The sequence below is a fragment of the Equus asinus genome, chromosome 21 (genome assembly GCF_041296235.1).
Source record: "Equus asinus isolate D_3611 breed Donkey chromosome 21, EquAss-T2T_v2, whole genome shotgun sequence".
NCBI classification, from domain to species: Eukaryota; Metazoa; Chordata; class Mammalia; order Perissodactyla; family Equidae; genus Equus; species Equus asinus.
In genome coordinates, this window is record NC_091810.1 from 63,047,519 (window position 1) to 63,069,241 (window position 21,723).

The 21,723-nt window shown below is 45.7% G+C and overlaps 1 protein-coding gene across 1 annotated transcript in view; it reads right to left on the minus strand.

Moving 5' to 3' along the window:
* TRIM71 (tripartite motif containing 71) overlaps positions 1-21,723 on the minus strand; it is a 67,376-nt gene that overhangs the window by 5,954 nt on the left and 39,699 nt on the right. Inside the window, exons 4-7 of the mRNA XM_070492559.1 lie at positions 13,542-13,709; positions 13,407-13,467; positions 4,408-4,538; positions 1,416-1,550 (exon numbers count right to left, since the gene is read on the minus strand). Of these exons, the coding sequence (XP_070348660.1) occupies positions 1,416-1,550; positions 4,408-4,538; positions 13,407-13,467; positions 13,542-13,709 (495 nt within the window). The remainder of the gene's footprint in view (positions 1-1,415; positions 1,551-4,407; positions 4,539-13,406; positions 13,468-13,541; positions 13,710-21,723) is intronic.

Consider the following 21,723-nt stretch of genomic DNA (forward strand, 5'->3'; position numbering starts at 1 on the left):
AGATGTGCATCCAGACACACAAAACTGTGTCACCTGGCACTCAGCATCTTCAATAACCAGGAATGCAAGAAAGCAAGACATTATATAACTAGGAGGTGCCCAGGCAGACACAGGCAGGAAGGCTTGGCTGGAAGGCAGCAGAAAAATCATTAATTAGTAAAAGGGAGGGTGGACTCCCGAGGATTTGGGGTGAGGTACCATAGCAAAAAGTAAAGACAAATGGGACTTAGGTGCGTCCAGATGAGCAAGCTTACTTTGGAGTTATCTGAGAATGAGTTTTTAGGCAATTAGAAATGAAGTTTACTACACGAAGAAGAGACTGACTCTTCTTCCAAATTTGCCTCTCCCAGAGTAAAAACTTGCTTTCCATTCCTCCTGAAAGAGAAGTGTCTTTAGAAAGAGTCAGCCTCACAGGAGGGAGGGTAACTAAGGTGAGATCTGCAGAAACCCTTACACACAAAGGGCTTTTCATCAGCAAATCCAGAAGAGCAAGTTTGTGGCAGAGTTCACCACAGAGCTCTCAGGTTGCAAGAAGTGGGCCCCTTTCAGTTATAATTAACATTCGTGGGTGGCATGAGACTGGCAGACCAGGGGGACATCTGAATGTCTGAAAACCGTGTCAGCCCCACAAAGGTGCCTGAATACAATATCTGCTGAATTAAACCTTGGACTTCTTTTCCACCCAAGGAATCGCCTCTTCTTGTCAAAAGGCAACTGAGCCATATCCCTTGAGAAGTCAGAAAAGGCAGGGAGCAGTCATGAGCTAACTAAATGGAAAACGAAATGCAAAGTCCAACGGAGGTACTGAGGTACCGGTCCAGTCACAGCACACCCTCCTCTTCTTCCCGAGTGGGGATGTAAGCTCAGAGAAGAGAACGTTGGGATGGTGGCTGGGGTGGGGAAGAGTCATCTTCCCAGCTGATGTTTATCTAAACAGCACACCCATGCACTCAGCACTCTTTCCTGCTCCAACAGGAAGGAGGGCCACATGCTCACCGCCCTCACACGTGGAGGACTGGTTTTCCACAAGGGGTCAGGAAGTACAACCAGCCAGGACACAAAAATAAGGATGTTTCCTAGCAGTCTGCTTTCATAACAACATCCCGACTGTACTCCCTCCTTTCTGCCTCCTTTTGAGTGTGTGCAGCGTAAAACTTGAGATTCCTTCCAGCCTTGGTGTACTACTTCTGGCCACTTCAACTCCTTCTGAAAAGGCTTCTTGTTCTTTTACTGCTCGAATGGCACCCGTGATGTTCCAGGGACCCCTGCATCTTTCTGCCAACAAACTTTTGGGAAAACTATCAAGTGTTCTGAACTCGGAGGTGGGGTCTAGGATCTGACATTAGAATCCTCGCGGTTCTGCTGTGGTTCCCATGAGAAGGCTGGCCGGAATGGAATTGGCGTGGGCATGTTACCTTCCACAGCAGCTCGCACTCCCGCTCCTCCAGGGCCTTCTTGTGCCTTGCAGTCACGGCTTTGACCTCCGACTGTACCACCTTTGCTTTCATCTCCACCTGTTCTGCCACCGTCTGGGCCTGCTCGATGCTCAGCTGGAAAACCACAAACAACCTCATGGCATTAGAAGGACATTCACTCCTCAGACAAAACATTTAAGTCTGCTTTTTTTCAGACCTGAAAAGCTAACACCCTGGGCCCCCAGACTGCTTGATCCACTTCCTTGGAGAGAAAGCAGACACTTAGGGAGAGAATGGCATCTGCCTGACATGTAACTGTAGGAGTTACTGGCAAGCACTGGAATTCTTTGTATGAGAAATGGCACCTACACAGTGACTGTCAGGACTATTGAGAGATACTCTGACACAGTGAAACTGGTGCAGCTAGGTCACAGCCGAAAACCGGGAATGAGGATCAGATGTGAAATGTACTGCCCTGGGCACACGAGCAACTTCCCAAAGCCTTTCTGGCTTACTCCCCACCTGGGGAAACCCTGCAGGCTGGGCACATCCTCACATGAGGTCGTACAACAGGCTGCAGGCCAGTGGTTATCCATCACGTTCTTGTCAAGTCATTAGCAGCAGAGTTCGTTCCAGCCAGAACAAGTGCATAGTGGGAATATCGTGTGATCCACCTACTGTGCCCTGCGGTCAGAGACGGTTTGCCAGAGACCATCTACACACCACCACACACCCTACCCTGTACCACCAGCCCTAGTAAATCAGCCAGTTTAATCAGACGTATTATTGTTCATAAAAAATTGATCAAGACAGAAGGCCTGGCGTTTTCATTAATATTACATGACATGTCTCAAAAAGCCACAAGGATTTCTTCGAGATACTGAGGTATTAAATCAGGGATTCCAAAGTGACTGCTGATGGTTTCCAAGTAGGGGTCCCAAATCAGGAGGGGCCTGGGGAAGCAGAAAGGGGCTGGAGCCAGACCTGGGCTCGGGAATGTGTTCAGGAGGACCAATCACACGTGTGCCCTGGAGGAGTTTCTGGGATGTAGAATAACATGTAAAACTGGACAGTCCTGGGCATCCCTGGAGGCAGGTGGCCCAAGTTCAAATGCTAGCTCCACCTCTTAGTAGGTGTGAGGCCCTGGACAAACTCCTGGCCTTCTTCAGCACGGTGAAGGGTGAACGTGAGGAAAACGCAGGGCAATACATGGAAAGGGTTGAGCAGAGAACCCGGCACAGAGTAAAGCACTATTATTATAAATAATGCTCGGCAGACAAACACCTGCATACAGAAGCTCAACCATCCTTTCCCCGCATCCCACTTAGCTCCATTCAGATAGGCTCACATACCTAGGCCTATTCACACTTCCTGCCTTATTTTGTGATTAAATTGTGGTACAATACATATAACAAAATTTACCATTCGTGACATTTAGCACAGTCAATGTTGGGCAACCATCAGCACTACCTAGCTCCAGGACACCTTCATCACCCCAAAAGGAAACTAACTCCATACCCATGGAGACATCTTCCATCTCCCCTCCCTCTCCTCCTTGGCAGCCATCATCCACTGGCTCAACAGACCTGTCCACCCTGGATATTTCATATACATGGAAGTGAACAATACACAACCTGGCTTATTTTTAAGATATGCTTAAAAATATATGACTATATAAATATAAAAATATAAAAAAGATATGACTCGTTTGGTCATCTACAACTGGGGGCCCTATTTACCACCTTTAATCCTCTCAGTCTGGATGACACATTAATGGCACGGGAGCCACACCCACACATTGCAGCTGCCCCCATGGCTGACATGGTTAACTGCTCACTGCATTCTTCAGCCAAACCCCTGTGAGGTCTAAGGATCCCCTGAGCTGATCAGAGCTGGCACGTGGGCTGATCTAGACGCCTCACACGCTATCAACCCTGGTCTGGAATGCCCTCTCTTCCCAATTCGCCCTAAATTTCAAAACTGAGCTCAGATGCCACTTCCTTCCTGAAACTGGAAGTGAAGAACACCTTCCCATAATGTTTCTGCTCCACCTTTACAATCTTGTCCCAAAGGTCACTACATATCAAACTAACTGGGGGCTAAGTCCATAGTCCATGGTACTCAGCCACTGTGTTGCAACAGGAACAATCTATACATTTTACATTTGTTCATGTCTATGGCCGTAACCATGTATATCAAAGCACTAGGTAACTGTACTGGGTTAAATACTGTGCCCCCCAAATCCAGGCCCACCTGAAACCTCAGAATGTGACCTTATTTGGAATAAGGTCTTTGCACATGTAATTAGTTAAGATGAGGCCATACTGGATTATGAGTCCTAAATCCAATGACTGGTATCCATTTAAGGCCAAGAGAAGACACACAGACACGCAGGGGGAAGGCCTTGTGAAGATGGAGGCAGAAATTGGGAGCAATACAGGTACAAGCCAAGGAACCACACGGATTGCTGGCAACCACCAGAAGCTAGGAGGAAGGAAGGAAAGAATCTTTCTGAGAGCCTTCAGAGGGAGCATGGTGCCACTGACACCTTGATTTTGGACTTTTAGCCTCCAGAACTGTGAGGGAATAAATTCCTATTGTTTTCAGTCATCCAGTTTACTAATTTGTTACAGTAGCGCTAGGAAACTAATACAGTAGCCCACAAATTGAAGCAGAGGGATATATCCCAATTACCCTAAGGATAAAAAATCAGAAGGACCAATCAAGTGTGCACACAAGCAGACATCATAATGGGGTGGTAGACTGTGGATGTCTCAGGCTGTCCGTCAGGAGTCAGTCATTCAGAAAAACAGAAACCTCACAAGACATTTAAACAGAGATAATTTAATGGAGGGAATTCAGGGCAGAGGGTACAATGAGGATTAGAGATAGCAACTGGAGGAAGCAGCGTCCTCCCCTTGGGCTGGAAAAACAGAGAGAAGTTGGGGTTACAGAACCCAGAAGTATGGAGGACGGGCCGTGCCCAGCTCACTGTGGAACCAACTTCAGCTGCCAGGTTGAAAAATGCTGCTGCTAAGAACAGGAAGTCAAAAGGAAGACGCAAGTCCCTTTCTCCTTCCAGATACGCGGTGTGAAGTGCTGCAGCCTCAGCATCACACAGCACTAGTGCAAAAGGGTGGGTTAGAGCCGAGAGAGCGGCTCGCCCTGTGTTCAGATGTGCTGGCTATTCATTAGCACAGAGGTGGCACCCAAGACAATATCCGACTAAGGCAACCAAGCCGATGTCCACATTTCTTAACGCTTCCTCAATGGAAAGCAGAGGCAGCAAACTGCTTTCTATCTATACCAACATCAGATTACTTACCAAACTATCTACCATAAAAATCAGGAGATATGGGAATAACAGGCCCACATTCCTGCAGGGCAGGAACCAGCTGGAGAGAGCAATGACCACCCCGTTTTGCATACCTAGAGAGTTTACATTGTGAGTGTCTCCTCGCCAGACTTACTCCCGCGTGTTTCCTGCCAGGTCCCTGAAGGCCCTTGGGTTTGGAACTTCCATTCTATAATAAGAACTGTTTCTTCCATTTTTCAAACAGGTAGAAAGGGTGCAAAGATATGACTGCAATTTGAGTCATTGCCCAAGCATGCAAGGACACTATCATCCCCAAGATTGAGTCATAAAAGCCCTGTGCATAGAGACAAAATGGGTATTTCCTCTCCAGATAGTACACAACCTAGGCAAGCATTCCATTCCAAGATGTGCAGACCAGGACCTGCCAAACTAGTCCCTATTTTCTGAAGCAGGGCATTTGAAGGAGACAAGAGGGGCTTGGTTGGGGAATATGGCAGTGGGTAAAAGGGCTGCATAAGCTTGGGAAACAGAAATATATACTTTGAAGCAAGAAAAACAATGCCACTCAATAAGCATGGGGCTTGAGAAAAAAATGTTATCTTTTGGATGTTAACCGATCCAGCCAAAAATCGGAAAGCTGAGGGTCTCAATCTGGGCAGGGAATCAGTGCATGCCAGCTGACTGTTGAGGGACTGTCACACTACAGAGAAGGAGTCTGAAGACAAATATGAGTTTTACAGGAAAGAGTGCAGATAGCCATTAGTGATGTCTGCTATGGGGAACAGTGGTGGCCTGATGACCGGCATTTACAGTGTCCGATAGCCATTAGTGATGTCTGCTATGGGGAACAGTGGTGGCCTGATGACCGGCATTTACAGCGTCCTGATAGAAGGTAACAGAGTATGCAAATGTCACCTGTAAACTCGCAGGCCACCACACCAGATGTGGGAACTCCTGCAGTGCAATCTAAAATGTAATTTTTATTACATTTAACATCTTAAATTGTAGGCGAGTTTTTTCCCCCCGTTAGTTGTATATAAAATAAATATGTATCTTCTAATCAACAGCATCTTAAATGGGATGAAAGAAATAGGTAATTAAACAATCAAGGCTCTCTTATGTGAAATACTTATATTCTTGTCCTGATTATGATATCCTCAGTGAATCAGTGCACCTTGTGAAATACTCTAATTACGTAAGTGAGCAAACTGTCGTACTTTGAAGAGTCAAAGCGAAAGTAACAGAATGTTGTAAAAGCACTAAAAATAAGTGGTCACCCTTAAAACACTGATGAGGTAGACCAGAGACATCTTCCATGCTTGCTTTGTTGTGGGTGACTCCAGACCCTCATCAGGGTAAATTTTCTTTACAGGATCTAGAATTAATTGAAAGATTTACTTCTGGGTTTCTGTTCTAGAACTAAGATTGCCATGCTAAATAAAGACAATTGTGAGTCAGTGACGTAACTTAGGAACTTTGGCTCATAGTCAACTACTTCCAACAGTTGTATTTTAACACTGGATAAAAGGGCCGGCCTGGTGGCGCAGTGGTTAAGTGCGCACGTTCCACTTCAGCGGCCCAGGGTTTGCCAGTTAGGATCCCAGGTGTAGACAAGGCACCACTTGGCACGCCATGCTGTGGCAGGCGTCCCACATATAAAGTAGAGGAAGACGGGCATGGATGTGAGCTCAGGGCTCACCTTCCTCAGCGAAAAAGAGGAGGATTGGCAGCAGTTAGCTCAGGGCTAATCTTCCTCCCCCCACCCCACCCCCACAAAAATTGGGGGGGAAAAAAAAACGGTTGGGGAAATCTACCTTTTATTTATTTATTTTTTCCTTTTTCTCCCCAAAGCCCCACAGTACATAGCTGTATATTCTTTGTTGTGGGTTCTTCTAGTTGTGGCATGTGGGACGCCGCCTCAGCGTGGTTTGATGAGCAGTGCCATGTCCGCGCCCAGGATTCGAACCAACGAAACACTGGGCCGCTTACAGTGGAGCATGTGAACTTAACCACTCAGCCACGGGGCCAGCCCCACACACAAATAAATCCTGAAAATAAGTGGATGGGGACATCAGGACTGGAGGAAAATAGGTGCCCAAGACAAGATAACCTTGCTAGGGAAGTTAACATACAACTGCATGCGGCACGAGGCTGCTTATTTGTTACAGGAGAGGAGCCAGACTAAGTCTCAAACCTTTTGGCACAAACACGTCAACATGGGTCAGTGGTATAATTTGGGGTCCAGAAGTGATTGACGAAAGGCAAAAACATTTCTGCTAAGCCTCTAGGGAGTGTATATTATCCCAACTCTGGAGGAGAAACTATGAGACAAATGTCCCTGGTTGAAGAAAGGGAATGAAGTTCCTACAAAAGTATTTTCTGAACAGAAGCTGGTAAATGGAAATTAAAACACCACCCTCAAGTTGTACCAAGTCCAGATACCTTGTAAAATGGCACTGATACTCACTTAAAGGTGTTGTAAAGTTGGTAAGGACTTAAACCTACCTGGCTAGTGTCCTTTCCTTTGGGGGTGTGTTCTTGCTCATCCATTCAGTCCAAAGGGAGCTCCCAATCCTAGTGCCTCTAGCCACAGTGCCCAAGGAGGCATGAATGATGACTGACGCCAGGACAATTAGGGGCTCTTCCCTGGGATTTTACATATAGACCTTCCAGCTCCTGCCCAACCACCCCCAAAAGAGGAGAGGAGAGGAAAAGGGGAACTCACTCCTTCCCTGAGGGCAGCCTGCTAGAATGGAACAGCACAAGCCTGAAGACATCTCCATTTATGCCCACCCTTCTCTCCATTGCATGGACGAAGCCCATGTCCAGCAGCAAAAATGAGGTTACTGTGGAGAAAAGGGCCGCGCTAAGTGACAGAGTGCTGGCACCAAGGTCTGAGTCCCTGGATACGTGAAGCCTGATCCATCCATATTCTTCTACCTGGTCACCTGAGACTATTCATTCCCCTACAGTCAACTGCAACCAAGAGTCCCAATTAATACAGCATGGGAAAAACTTTAATTGGGTCATGGATTGGGGGGTGGGGGGTGGGGGGAGTCGGGAGGGAAGCGAGCGAGCGCGCAAGCACGCCTGCCTCCCAAAATGAGAAGAAGTAACCACCAGTTTTGTATTCAAACGCAATTCCTCTGCTCACAGTCAGTGTGACCTCTGGCAGGTTACTAAATCTCTTTGAAGCAGTTTTCTCTCTGCAAAATGGAAGGAACAACATCCACACCTCAGACACTACTATGCACATATAAAGCACCTATTTCAGTGCCTGGAACAGAGGAGAAGCTCAGTAAACACGTTGTTAATTCTGACGGATGAAAAGGGAAGACTTATGGTTGATGAGATCTGGGATCTTGGGCAAAGCAACTAAATTCTGTTCTTCCATTTCCTTATCTGTAATAGTAAAAAAAAAGGTTTCCTTGATCTGCTTTCTGGGAGAGTAAATACGGTGATGTAAGTTCACAGGAGACGGCGGGCACTCTCGGCATTCACTGCAGTAAACCTGCCATCGTGGCAAGCAGGAGTGTCTGCAGGTGACTTGGTCTAATAAAATGACCGAACAAAAACAGACGTTGGGGGACCAGAGAAGTCCAGAAAGTCTAGATTAATTTACAATTTCATTTGTACAATTTAAAATAATTATGCTTAGTCATTAACCTCAGTTCTCATTTTTGTGTTAAATGCTGTAATATCTATCACACTTGTTTTAACATGAAGAATGCCAATGTTTACTTCTCTAACTGGGTAGACAACTCATGTCCAATAAAGGAAATTAGGAAGAGGGTAGGGCGAAGATAGCTGGTTGTCTACAACGTGCATTTCATCTTTATTACTACTACTGACTTACTACTAACATCAGATGAAAAATAACAGAGCTCTAGCTATTTCAGGCTATACTGAGCTTGCATAAAAAACTCCCTTGCAACCGATGTGGCCATGAGATTGGGCTTTGGCGAACAGATAGAGTAATTGTTATGCCAAGACTTATGGGAAATCTCTACAAAAGGCAGGAGGCGTGCCCACTTCCTTTTAATTGTTCAGAACACAGATGTGACTGCTTGAGTTCCAGCAGCCATTTTGGGCCATAGGGATGAATGTCGACACCTAGAAATGGTAGGGGAGAAGTGAAGCCTTCTCCGATGACTACCTGTATCTCCAGACTTTTTTTTTTTTTTTAAATAGAGGAGATTAAAATCGTGAGTATTTAAAGCACTACTTTTTGGGAGCAGAGAGAAGGCCTGTTACTCATTGCTAAATTCATTTCCTAATTGATCAAAAACAGAACAAAATCTTAGTCTATGACAGAAAGCAAAAGAGTGGTTGCTTGGGAACATGGGAGCAGTAAGGCAGGGATTACGATAAGGATATAAACAAACATTTGGGGGTGATGCACATGCTCACACTCTCTGTGGTGATGTTTTCTTGGGTGAAATACACGTCAAACATGTCGCACACTTTAAATATGTGTAGTCTACTGTGTATCAGTTTTCCTCAGTAAAACTGAAAAAAAAGTGCCTCAGTCCCACCATAATCAAGAAAACACTACTATTAATATTTTGGCCTATTTCTACCACCTCCCCTTATTTTTCTGAGTACTGTTTTCTGGTTTTGCATCATTTTTCTTGAACCAACTTCATGGTTTGCTCATTTTACTTAACACGATGTGTGTGTTTATGTGCATGTGCGTGTTAAATGTGATCACAAACTTTTTATAAATTTAAGTGGCTAAAAAATCTTACTCCTATTGACAATTCACAATGGTGCAACGAATACCTTCAGAATGCAGGTCACCGCCTTACAGGAGAGTCCCAAAGGAGGAAAAGTGCCTCCAGGTTCAAGGCTTTGACAGTTTTCAACGCACGTTCTCCCACCCACAGAGTAAGCATGGTGCAACACACAGTCAGTTATTTGTCCGGAATAGTATCCTGATGTCATTTTAATTAGATTACTGCTCAGGCTGATTATGTTTTCGTATATTTATATTAAGTAGTTGGATTTTCTTTGTAAGGTATGTTTTCATCTCTTTCATTCCTTTATCTGTGTCTTCCTATTGTACCTACTTTTATGATCTCTTCATACAGTAACTATTTGCCAGCATATTTTCTAGTTTGTTGTTTTCCTTTTAATATGCAGAAGTTTCTAGTATCACTTCTAATCTTAGAGTTCTTTCATGCCTTTAGGAATTTAATATATATCTACCTTTATTATTATTATATTTAATGCTTTCCCCCCTCCCCTCCACGTAACCCTTTAATCCAGCTAAGTTTTGATTTTAGTGTTTGTTCCAACGGATTTAAATCTATTCCTTCACCCCCCTTCATCACCCCTGATTTGGTCTGATGTCTTCTTAACTCTCTTATTAGCAAAATAAAGCCTACTTCTAGAATATCTACTGTTTCTTGGATCTGCCAATTTGCCTGTACAAATAAGCAGCTTTTAAGAGTTCCTGAATGATACACTTAATAAATTAACACTAATAAGAGTAAAAAAAAAAAAAAAAAACAAATCTAGGCGTTTCTTAGACCAATGATTTCCAAATCAAACTTGTTATTTAAATATTTCCTGTGAAAGAAATCAGAACTCTTCTTACCCTGTGACCAGAATCATTCTCTGTTTTGGTTTATATGGGTTGAATGAATTTCTTTAAAACATAAGGGGGCAGGGGACAAATTATATGTATATTTTCAAGAAATTTACCACTTGCCCCAAATTATATGTTAACTGACTGTATTCCTTCCTTCTCCAATGTTCACTTTAAGAAAAGTCTTCACACCACCTCAGGTGTACTTTTCAGTATAAACACTATTAAATGATAGCGTAAAAATTCTGTGGTTGGGCTGTTTACTTCATTAACATTTTGACCCACTCCATGAAGATATCAAGTGTCTGAAGCAACCTGCACCCAAATCACTGTGTTCTTTTATGGCATTTCAAGGTCACATTTTACCCTGCGGGGCGCATCTCAAAATTTCAGGGGCTGTCATTCTTTCCATTGTTTAGTGACCAACAAAGGAGAAGACACTTGTACACCGACACAGAAATCTAAATATCTCTTTATATAAATAAAGAAAATTTTAGGGGCCGGCCCCATGGCCAAGTCGTTAAGTTCGCGCGCTCCGCTTCGGCAGCCGGGGGTTTCACCGGTTCTGATCCTGGGCACAGGACATGGCACCACTCATCAAGCCATGCTGAGGTGGCGTCCCACAGAGCACAACCAGAGGCACTAACAACTAGAATATACAACTATGTACTGGGGGTCTTTGGGGAGAAGAAAAAAAATAAATTAATTTTTTTAAGATTTTTTATTTTTCCTTTTTCTCCCCAAAGCCCCCCAGTACATAGTTGTATACTTCTAGTTGTGGCATGTGGGATGCCACCTCAGCATGGCTTGACGAGCGGTGCCATGTTCGCACCCAGGATCCGAACCGGTGAACCCCCAGGCTCCTCCTGTGCTCACTCACAGTCAGTTCCAGTAACACATAACTCTTGACTGACCCCTACAAGGAACCCATGTGCAAAACGTTGGTTCACAACGAAAACTGGGTCACACCAGTCTTCGGACCTTGGGGACAGAGCTTGTTTCTGTGGTGTGCAAGGGAACAAACTGGCTTTTTGGGCAAATGTTGTTAAGCAAAGCTAACTTGTCTTCAATCTTTACCTCAGCTTTCCCTCCCTGCTCCCAAAGGCGTGTGCTGGTATCACAGTTAACTCAGAGGGAAAGAGGCGCTGTGTTCTCTACCAACACACGGGGACTCCTTTTTTTAACAGGCATGAATCTCAACGCTCCACTTTCATAGAGGGCCTCCAGATAGTTTTCTAGCAATGGTCAATGCATTGAGAATCTGATAAGGACTTTCAAACAGAAACGGGTGCCAATCATACCCCAATCTTCAGATCACTGGCTAAATGTAGGTTTTAAAGAATTATAACCAAGAGCCACGAAAGGGCACAACATAGCCCCCCTGCTACACACAAACACCACGGTTAAAAAAGGACTTTCTAGAAAGTCAATTCCTAATCCATGCAGTTGATGTTCAGCAGGTGTACCTGAGTACGGCCATACACATTATTAACGTACCAAGCCTTCCACCTCACCCCAAGTACTCACCTGCCACCTGACTCCTCCACCCAAACCCCCAGGATCCAGTATTCATACTGGCATCAGACACAGCAGTACCAACTAATATTTCAATTTCACTCCTAGGTGCTTCTCACTACTCACACAGCAGACTCCCAGCTGACACTGACCGTATTTGCTTTAGAAAGTTGTGCAAGGCAGGCAAAGTTTTCTGTCCCTCTACTTCTCTCTCTTCTCTTTACAAAAAGCTCAAATTTCCACTTCCCTGAGATTTCATCATTTTAACCACAGATGTCTCCTTCAGCCTGTAGCAAATCATCACAACTCATTTTTGTCCCGAGAATGGCTGATGCCAACAAAGCACAGAGGGCACCAGCAATTCTCTCAATCATGTTTCAAGGACTCCCTGAGTGTTTTGTCTTCAAAGGCAAGAAGGCGTTGATCAGATTATACCACAATCTAGGGAGCAGGACCCAGATATCAGCCAGTGTTCAGGAGACACCAGCAGGCTAAGGCATTTGAGAAGGTCCTAACTGTAGTGGCATAAAAATGGAAGTCACCAACCACTTCATCCAAGGGGACACCGATTCACTGAAAAATAAAAAGGAATTATGCACTAGTGGGGACGCTGGCAAACAAGAAGTTAACAACAACCAAGAGACACTCTGAAGGCATTTGAAAGAAAGCACATCACTCTGGCATAAGAATATGACGGAATGAATCATTCTAGAAAATAGACTCTCAAACTTCCTATTTTACGACTTGAATATGAGACAGTCTGACTCATTGGAAAGATTACTTCAATATCATGCACAGGAATGTGATAGCTGCCGAGAAACTTAAAATCCTAAAACATCCTTCCGCCTCCTTTAGAGCACGTGATCAATTCCTTACCACTTCCAAAAAGATCTTATTCTTTAAACAATTCACTTATTCAAATACTCTAGAATGTAAATACCAGTAGTTTCCTATTCAATTTCTTCTCAAGGATTAGCAGTGTTTCTTGACTTTCAACCTTATTCTATAAAACAAGGCAAACATCTCATGATTTTTTGTTTTCCTAAAACCTTGTCACCCGGACCAGGCAGGAAGATTCTAATTCAATTCAGGAACACTCTTAACCGCCTATGTAAGAGAACTTTGCTATGCCCCAAGGTTACACTTGTCACTTCCTAACCCCAAAGGGATGGGGAATTCAACAGAAACAAGGGTCTAAATTATCAGGATGTGACCTTATCACCCAGGAAAGAGTTTGGGACTCTGAACCTTGGGTAAAACTTTCCATGCTTACTGATTTCTCACCTACAGAGAAATCAATCTGAACAGCAATGCTCTCTGACTGAAAACCATTAAGTGCCTAGTCTTTCTGCAGTCCTGCATGCTACGGTCCACTTGGACTTGGGGAGGGGGCTGCTGGATGGGAAACAGGCAGATGATGTGAGGGAGGCCCAGCCCAGGGGTCTGGAACAAGCCCTGACTGGCCAGTAACTTTGGCCACATCCCTCTCATCTTCATAAGACTGCAAGGAGGCCTGCATGCTCCCCGACTCCTGAGGGACTGTTGCTGCGTGGATGTCACATGAGCTCACTTGGGTCCTTGTTCCATGGCTCCAGCACACTGGAGTCTGCCCCATAATCTACACATGCCATCTGAAAGGGAGTGGGAAAGGTTTTATGCACAAGAAGGAACAAGGGAAATAGGTGAAGGGTGGGGAAGAACTGACCTGGATTGCCTGGCGGCCCTGCTGGGCATCAGCCAGCAGCTGGATGGTGAGTGCCCGTGAGTCCTGCAGCGCCTCCTGGAGGTAGATGAAGCTGTGGCCCCCGTGCCGGCCCATTGTACACTCACGACAGATGGGCACCGAGCAAGTGTCACAGTACAGGTGCAGCACCTGGGGACCAGAGAGGGGCAGACATTAATGAGAGATGCAGGACGGGGGTCGGGACAACAACAGGGGTGCTCTGGATCCCACACTCCCAGCCACCCCCTTCCAATAAGCAAGCACACCCCTACAAGGAGAGAGAGCAGTGCAGTCAACTGTGAGCACAACTTGCTCTCCTCTCCCACCCGCTCAGCCCCAAATCAAGGAAAAAACAACCAACTCCTCCTTCCTCTCCAGTTTCATTCAGAGCCATAACTGAGGGACTTGAAAGGCAAAGATGAAACAAAACAATCCTCCTGACATAAGAGATTTCTCTGTATCTTAGATTAATTACCCAGAAAAGTTCTAAGATTATGTTTCCCTGGTCTGAGATTGGTGGCCTGAATAAAAGAATATACCAGAAAAGTCTCTCTTGACACCCCAGCCTCTGGGTGTGTGAAGCAAGGTTAGGAGCCGGTATTAACCACCCACCCATCATGGCTTGTTGCCACCCCCACCCCCTCCCATCCAGGAGATTAGTGTAAGTGCACAGCATGGTTCTCCCAGGCATTCAAGCAAGCTATGGGCTTAAGCTTCTGGAACGAAGGCAAAAAGCTAGTGGTAAGGCCAGCCAGCTTCTTGTCTTTCTTCTTCCTGCCAAGTTGTTCCAAGGAGTTGACCCTGGGAGGCAGCCCGTGCTGACAGAACTGCTTTATGTGATGTTCTGTATTTCCCTGGGGCCCAGCATGCTGGGAGGGAGAGACAAGGGTTGGCACGGCCTCCACCTGCTGATAAATGAGGAGCTCTCAAGAGCGAAAGTTCCTTGGCACAGAAACTGGGCCAGTCTCGTTGTATCCCTTCATAGAGCAGGGCACTTAGGATCACTGTCTGTAAATGTTTGCTGGACTGCTTCCAAGAGCAGAGTTTAAATTTGCTTCAGGTACACCTGGGTATGAGGGAAAGCCAGCCAACACGCAACATGCAGGGAAGTGGTGTCCAAGGGAGGTTCTTTCACATACACGACAAACTTAATCCCCAGATGAAGACAAGAGGTCATGACGTGCTTAAGCCCACACAGCTAGCAAGGGCAGAGCAGGGAGGCCAACGGAAGCCTTCTAAAAAGCTGGTTCCAACACATGCCTGGTACTGGCTACCTCATCCAGAGCACTAAACACCTTGCTAGGTATTGTGGAGGTCCAGGGTGTGAGACTCAAGACAAGGAGATTCTGCGTGGAACAGAACAGGAGCCTGTCCTGACCGAGAAGCAGCGTGGAGTGTTGTGGGAGATGGTGACAGGGAGGGAGCGCTGGTGGTGGCCAGGAAGTTCCTATTAGGCTGAAAGTCCCATGCAGTGAGGGACCAGGGCAAGCAGAGGGAGAACGCTGATTCTCCTCTTTTCCAGGTTATTAACGGACCAGAGTCTTGGCGTGGAGCACGTCCACCAGGAAGTGATCTCCCAAACGGCTCGGTCAAGCCACAGGCCTGCTCCACTCAGGATAAGAGCAGGAAGAGGGAGGTGCGTGATCCAGCAGGCTCAGGCTGCTTCTCTGGGAACTTCCGGATTCCGAAATAGCAAAGATTTAGGACATTCTGTTCCCAGCTTTAAGAAACGGTTGTGATATGGCAAGTTTTATGGACTCTATTTTATACGAGGGACATGTGATCAGGTTTATAACTTTACTACCAATTTTGTCCCATGCGGTACTTTTTAGTGACCATGGTAGACTGCAACCAGGTGACAGCAATTTGCCTTCTTAAAGGCCAATCACTTTTTAAAGCAGACCCATCACTGAGAGATGATCTTATCTTTCTAATCAGATAAATCGAAAATTCTCAAGCTAATCTTAAACACTAACCCAAAGATGCTAAGATGGATACATTTGGGGAAAATTCCTGGACAGTTTCTTTTTACGATATGGTGCTAAAGCAATTCTCCCACCAGTTTCAACAGCCCAACCACATTCCTTCCCTTTGCTCCCTCCATTTGTCACGAGAGTAAACGGATGGCTCATCCGTGTGCTAATGTGAAGTGTGAAAACCTTCCATCAGAAGGCTCCTTTTAAATTAGAATGAAAGGCCTCTCCACTCTCTGTTCACCAGCTCTTGCCAAACAGCTTCTCTTTACCTCTTCTCAGGGTTTACCTTTTCTGAGGACAGCTGTGTGGGCTGACTAGCAAGCATCCCCCTGCTTTCTTTAGTCTGCACACTCATGAAAATGTAACAGCGCTCAACTGCACAGGCAGTGGGTGAGAAAGACACTCAGGCTGTTAGCCTGAGCCTGGCACTACCTGGCCATTGGGCCATCTACAGTCACCTGTCTGGGCTTCAGTCTCCTGTGAAACACACGGCGTCTCACTAGATACCTCAGGGAGATCCCTTCCACCCCTGAAATCCAGGAACGCTATCTCCAGGGACTCAACATTAAGAAACCAAAAGGCTCTGAATAACTCTGGACCGAGCCAACAAGCCAGGCTCCAGGTGCCAATTGTGCAACTGCAAGGAATTAAGGTAATTCTTCTGGGTTTTAGGTTTGTTAAAATCCAGAGCCAGGATAATGGTGTGCATAGGAGATATCTTACAAATGGTAGGTTTTAAAGGAACGTGCAGATGAAGTGGCTGGAGAAGAAATCCTGGTCAGAACACATGGCAGCAGGGTGACCGAAACACCAGGCCCCTCGCATGCAGTATTGAGAGCCCAGATACATCCAAAATGGGCGAAAGGGGTGCCCCTGGATGCAATCCTGCCTGGTGTCATTTCACATGGGATGGATGCAGCTCTAAGCGCCTAGAACACACCGAGATGTCAGAAGTGCCCATGCTTCTGCAGTTCCAGGCTGACTCTAAGGAACAGAGCTGGGGCTGGGGGTGGGGATGGAAAGGGAGCAGCTAGTTGATAATAAAAAGCTATGGGTGAGTAAAAGCATAGCCTCATGGTGCTTGTAATTAATAAACCATTGATTTTAAAAAGAACACATTGTCCAAAACCTGAAAATGTGAACTTTTTTTTTTTTTTTTTGAGGAAGATTAGCCCTAAGCTAACATCTGCTGCCAAACCTCTTCTTTTTGCTGAGGAAGACTGGCCCTGAGCTAACATCCATGCCCATCTTCCTCTACTTTATATGTGGGACACCTGCCACAGCATGGCTTGCCAAGCGGTACCATGTCCACACCTGGGATCCGAACTGGCGAACCCTGGGCCGCTGAAGTGGAACGTGAGAACTTAACTGCTGTGCCACCGGGCCGGCCCCGTGATCAATTGTTATAAACTTTCGAGCGAAAAGTTGCAGAGAAGCTTTAGGACAATTTCACACTCCATTTAGAAGCTCCACATGTCCTCTGCAATTTCTCATACTGAAAACCCACAATTTTAGAGCTTGTAAAACTCAGTCAATAGGTAAGGATGCACATGGGTACAATTCTCTCTGAACCAGCTGGAAGATTATTTTAAAAGAATAAACTGGAGGGCTGTTCAGAGGGTCCACAGTCAGAAAGGTGGCAGAGACCATGAACTGTGACTCTGGGAAGTGGGGAAGGAATGGTCCTCTGGTGGCAGGAATTCCAGGGCCTGAAGCTGCCTGTTTGGGGCTTCCCCAGCAGATGCATGGACACGCCCCGCCCCCGCCCCCGCCTCACATGGCGACAATCTGGCTGCCCTAGCTGAACAGAGCAGGCTCGACCTCTGACCTTGCAAGCAGCCACCCCCTTCCCTGCCCCCAGCTTCTAACATGCCCCACCCACTGCCTTCCTCTCCCAAAATTTCTAAAATACCAGGCAGAGACAAAGACCTAGGAATGTGGGCCCAGCAGGAGGAAGCGGGGGAGGTTCAAGAAAAAATAAATAAATAAAAATACCAAGCAGGCAGGTTTACCTTAGCCAGCACTTAAATAAAGTGCTTTGTTACTTAACAACATTGTGTGCGTGTTCACACATGGGTGCTTCTGGAAATCTACTTTTCATACTACCTGTGATGCAACAAGGAACACATAGACCACGGAACTCCACACATCTGAAAGTTTAAAATACAACTACCAAGATCAGTGAGGAATGTAAACTGAAAGGATGGAAGGGCCTCTCATCGTCAAAATGCTCCAACTGAAATGTATTAACTGCTGTTAATGTATTATTTGAGATTTCTTACAATGACTGGGGGCATTTGGCTCCCACAGAGTCAGGCCTGGACAGAGGGAGGTCTCTACCCACCCAAGAGGGTTTCTAAGTTTCCCACTATAGCAATGAACTGAACTGAGGATGGCCAGTGACAACCAGAAGCCTTATCTGTGAGGCACTCTGCAGGCTCTCCTATGGAAAAATGGTAAACCAAGTTCAAGGAGCAAAGTCCAGCCACAAAACTAAGTCTGTTCACTAACCTCAAAACCAAGGTCTTCTTGATCTAGGGAAAACACAGTGAATGCCAAAGCTCCAAAACCACAGTCCAAACCTGAGGCAGAAGCCCCTCCTGCATCTCTGGCCGTGTGCTGCCTGAGCTGCGGCCTTGGGGGGCTGGGGAGGAAGGGAAAGAAAGGAATCCGGACCTTCGATCTTGCACAGTCACCACCAGGTCAAGACAACAGAGCCCAACGCAGGACAAGTTACCTTTTTTGGGGGGAGAAGGGGAGGGTCTGAAACATTTTTTAAAAAATTTATGTAAGGAACATACAAGTTTTGTTTTTTTTTTTTTTTTGAGGAAGACTGGCCCTGAGCTAACATCCATGCCCATCTTCCTCTACTTTATATGTGGGACGCCTGCCACAGCTTGGCTTACCCAGTGGTACCATGTCCGCACCTGGGATCTAAACCGGCGAACCATGGGCCGCCAAAGTAGAACGCACACACTTAATGGCTGTGCCACCCAGCTGGCCTCCATACATGCATTTTTAATACAGAAAGAGACACAAGTACAAATAGTTTTTTTAAAATCTCCTGCAATTTCTCACTCAACTGTTTCTATTTTTACATAACCAGCCAAAAATATGCTATGTTTTACGCATATGTGAATTTCTTAAAGACAAAAATACGAGTACGTTATCCTAGACTTTTTTCACTTAACCGTATTCACTTGGAGTATGTTCCGGGTCAAGCTGCCTGCTTTATGAATGGCTGCATGGTATGCAGACTGTGGATGTACAACAACTTATTTAATTAGTACCTGCTGATAGAATTGTAACCCTACTTCCTGATTTTTGAAAAATCACAAGCCAACACTGCAGTGAATATCCTTGTTCTTTATACAACCCAAAATTTTCAGTTTAGTAATATATCCAATTGCTACATCGCTTGATGTACTGGGGGGTGAAACCTACTTGCAAGTGTGGATAGAAAACTATTCTTGAATTAATCACTTTAAGTCAGGTTAACTTCCATCCACGTCAAGAACAAAGGTTGCCAATTTTTGTTCCCAGCAAGACCAAACATACACAAAAGCCAGCAGAGGGACACCAGGCAAGCAGGTCAATGTTGGCACGAGGAGTTAAAGACCACTTCTGCTTGGCTGGGGGGAAGGCTTCAGTGGGCGCTGGAGGTGGAGAAGCAGCTCAAAGTGTATGTAGACCACACTTCAATTTAAAAGAAGCCCAGAGGGGCCAGCCCAGCCGCGCAGCGGTTAAGTTCCCACATTCCTCTTCGGCGGCCTGGGGTTCACCGGTTCGGATCCCAGGTGCAGACATGGCACTGCTTGGCAGGCCATGCTGTGGTAGGCATCCCACATATAAAGTAGAGGAAGATGGGCACAGATGTTAGCTCAGGGCCAGTCTTCCTCAGCAAAAAGAGGAGTATCAGCAGTAGTTAGCTCAGGGCTAATCTTCCTCAAAAAAATTTAAAAAATAAAAGAAGCCCAGAGAAGAGCAGCAAGAAAGCCAGACCTGTTGTGTTTTGTGTCCTCAGCAGTGGCTGCTGAGGAGAGTGTTCTGATACGAGGACATGGGGAGAGTGCGGTCACTTCTGGGAATGTCTCTACTAGAGGTGGACAGCAGAAGGGTCTCAGGGAACATAAAGAGAGGTGTTAAGAACAAAAACACTCGAGTCCCAGAGGGCGCCATTCAAATACCCAGCAAAACAAACAGGGGAGGCCCCCTACAAACCCACCATTCCCCTTCTGCAAAATCCCAAATTCCAACAGACTCTGGAAACAAAAAATTTTTACATAAGCTACTTAGCAGCAAAACCTGAACTGGCATGAGAATGATTTATGGTTTGTACCTATACGAGTTAGTGTGAGTTTTCATATATTTCACTGAAGAAACACTAATACTCACTATTTTGTGGTGTTGTTACTTAATATACGTACATGCAGAGTTATTAACTTCCTAAAATCAGAAACTTTGAATGTCAGAGCACATCTAATCGCAAAGGTGGGGGAAAGGCGGGGGTAAAGACTTAGACACTACCACCACCTGTTTGGCCAGCTAGCGGAGTAAGATTCATTCCCGGGCTGACATACAACAGAAAGAATGAGGACTCCCTGGTGGTGGAGTGCAAGCGCAGCCCACTCAGCTCTACACCCAGTTTCTCGGCTCTACGGTCAGGACAAATCTGAAAACGAAGGGGTGAAAATGAAGGATGCTATTAGCTCTAAATTTATACTCAACACGGTTGCTGGTGCCAAAGGAGAAGCATAATTTGATGATCATGAAACGTCTCATGTTGTTCGCTTGATGTTTTTGTGCCACCCCAAAAGCCACATCATGATCCCTTCCCTATTTTTTAGGAGAAAATCTTCACACTCTCAATGACCACGGCTGCCCACTTCCCAACAGCAGCCAACCCAGCGGGGCTCCTTCAGTGCCCCAACCCACAAGCTTTCCTCAGACCCTCTGGGCTCCTTTTTCTCTGCATCACCTGCGCTCCTGATTGTGGGATCAGGTCCCAGCACCGCAGAGCCGGGAGTCCCCTCGTTATATTCCAGCAATCTGTCCCTGTCCCAATGTCTCAGGGCCTCACACACCCTCTTCCTCCCCCTGCAAGGACCCTCCGGAGCCCTCAGCTTTTTAATATTAACATATACAAAAACAGAACCATTACCTTTTTAAAGCTAAAACCAAATAAAAAGGCACAGGTAATTAGATGAATAAGTTCTGTTTCCACAGTTGAATGATTGAATTTGGCTGAGTGTACTTGCTGATTTGGTAAAAAGGGAAGTAACCCAGTTTTCGGCTCACAGAACTGTCAGAATCATTAAAAAGTACGAAAATGAGTTCATCCTGGAAGGAAACCCTCAAGCACTGAAACCCCAGAGAACTACGACACCCTGGGCAGCCCAGCACACAACACCTTCCACCAGTTTTGCCAGAGACACAGACAAAATAGTTTCAAGAATGTTTCCTACGGTAGCCCCCTCCTAAAGCTGAGGGTACAGCAGTCAATGTGACTCAAGAAAGGGCATTTAGGAGGCAAGAAAGGATGGGTATAACCCAGGCATGTGTTTTTCTGTAACCCTACTCAGGGAGCTGTGGTTAGTTTTACAGGGCAGGAGAAATCCTCCAGGCGAGCTAGAGGGCAGAGGTCAAGGTGGGGAGGAGGTATGGGGGTTTGGGTAGGAAAAGGCAGGCAGAAGACAGTACTTCCCGCATGGGGCTACTGGCAGCATTTCTCAGAGCCTTTGTGAAGTCACAGAAAGACATGATAATCATGATGTCCCAAAACACATGCCCAGCAAGACACACAGGGCTTATTGCCCACGGCCTGGCGTCTCCCTCACACCTGTTGAAGGCTTTAACACGGGGCCATGGTAAAAGAGCATCTTCTCGACGGTGGCAAGCAGCACATCTGTTTTTGGGGTTTCCTCCAACAGACCCAAGTTATATGACATTGAATGACAGTGTGAAACATGCTAGAACTGTTATGGATTACTGCCTACCGAACATAGTTTTTAACAAATAAACTTATTTACTTAAGTAAAACTTGGGTGTTTAAAAATTCCTCCAGTTCAAAAATAAAAACAAAGCTTGCACATCAACAGAGAAACAGACTGCAGTAAATCCACACAACAGAATACTTTTAGCAATGAAAATGAATTGCTGATGTGTGCATTCACACAGATGAATCTCAA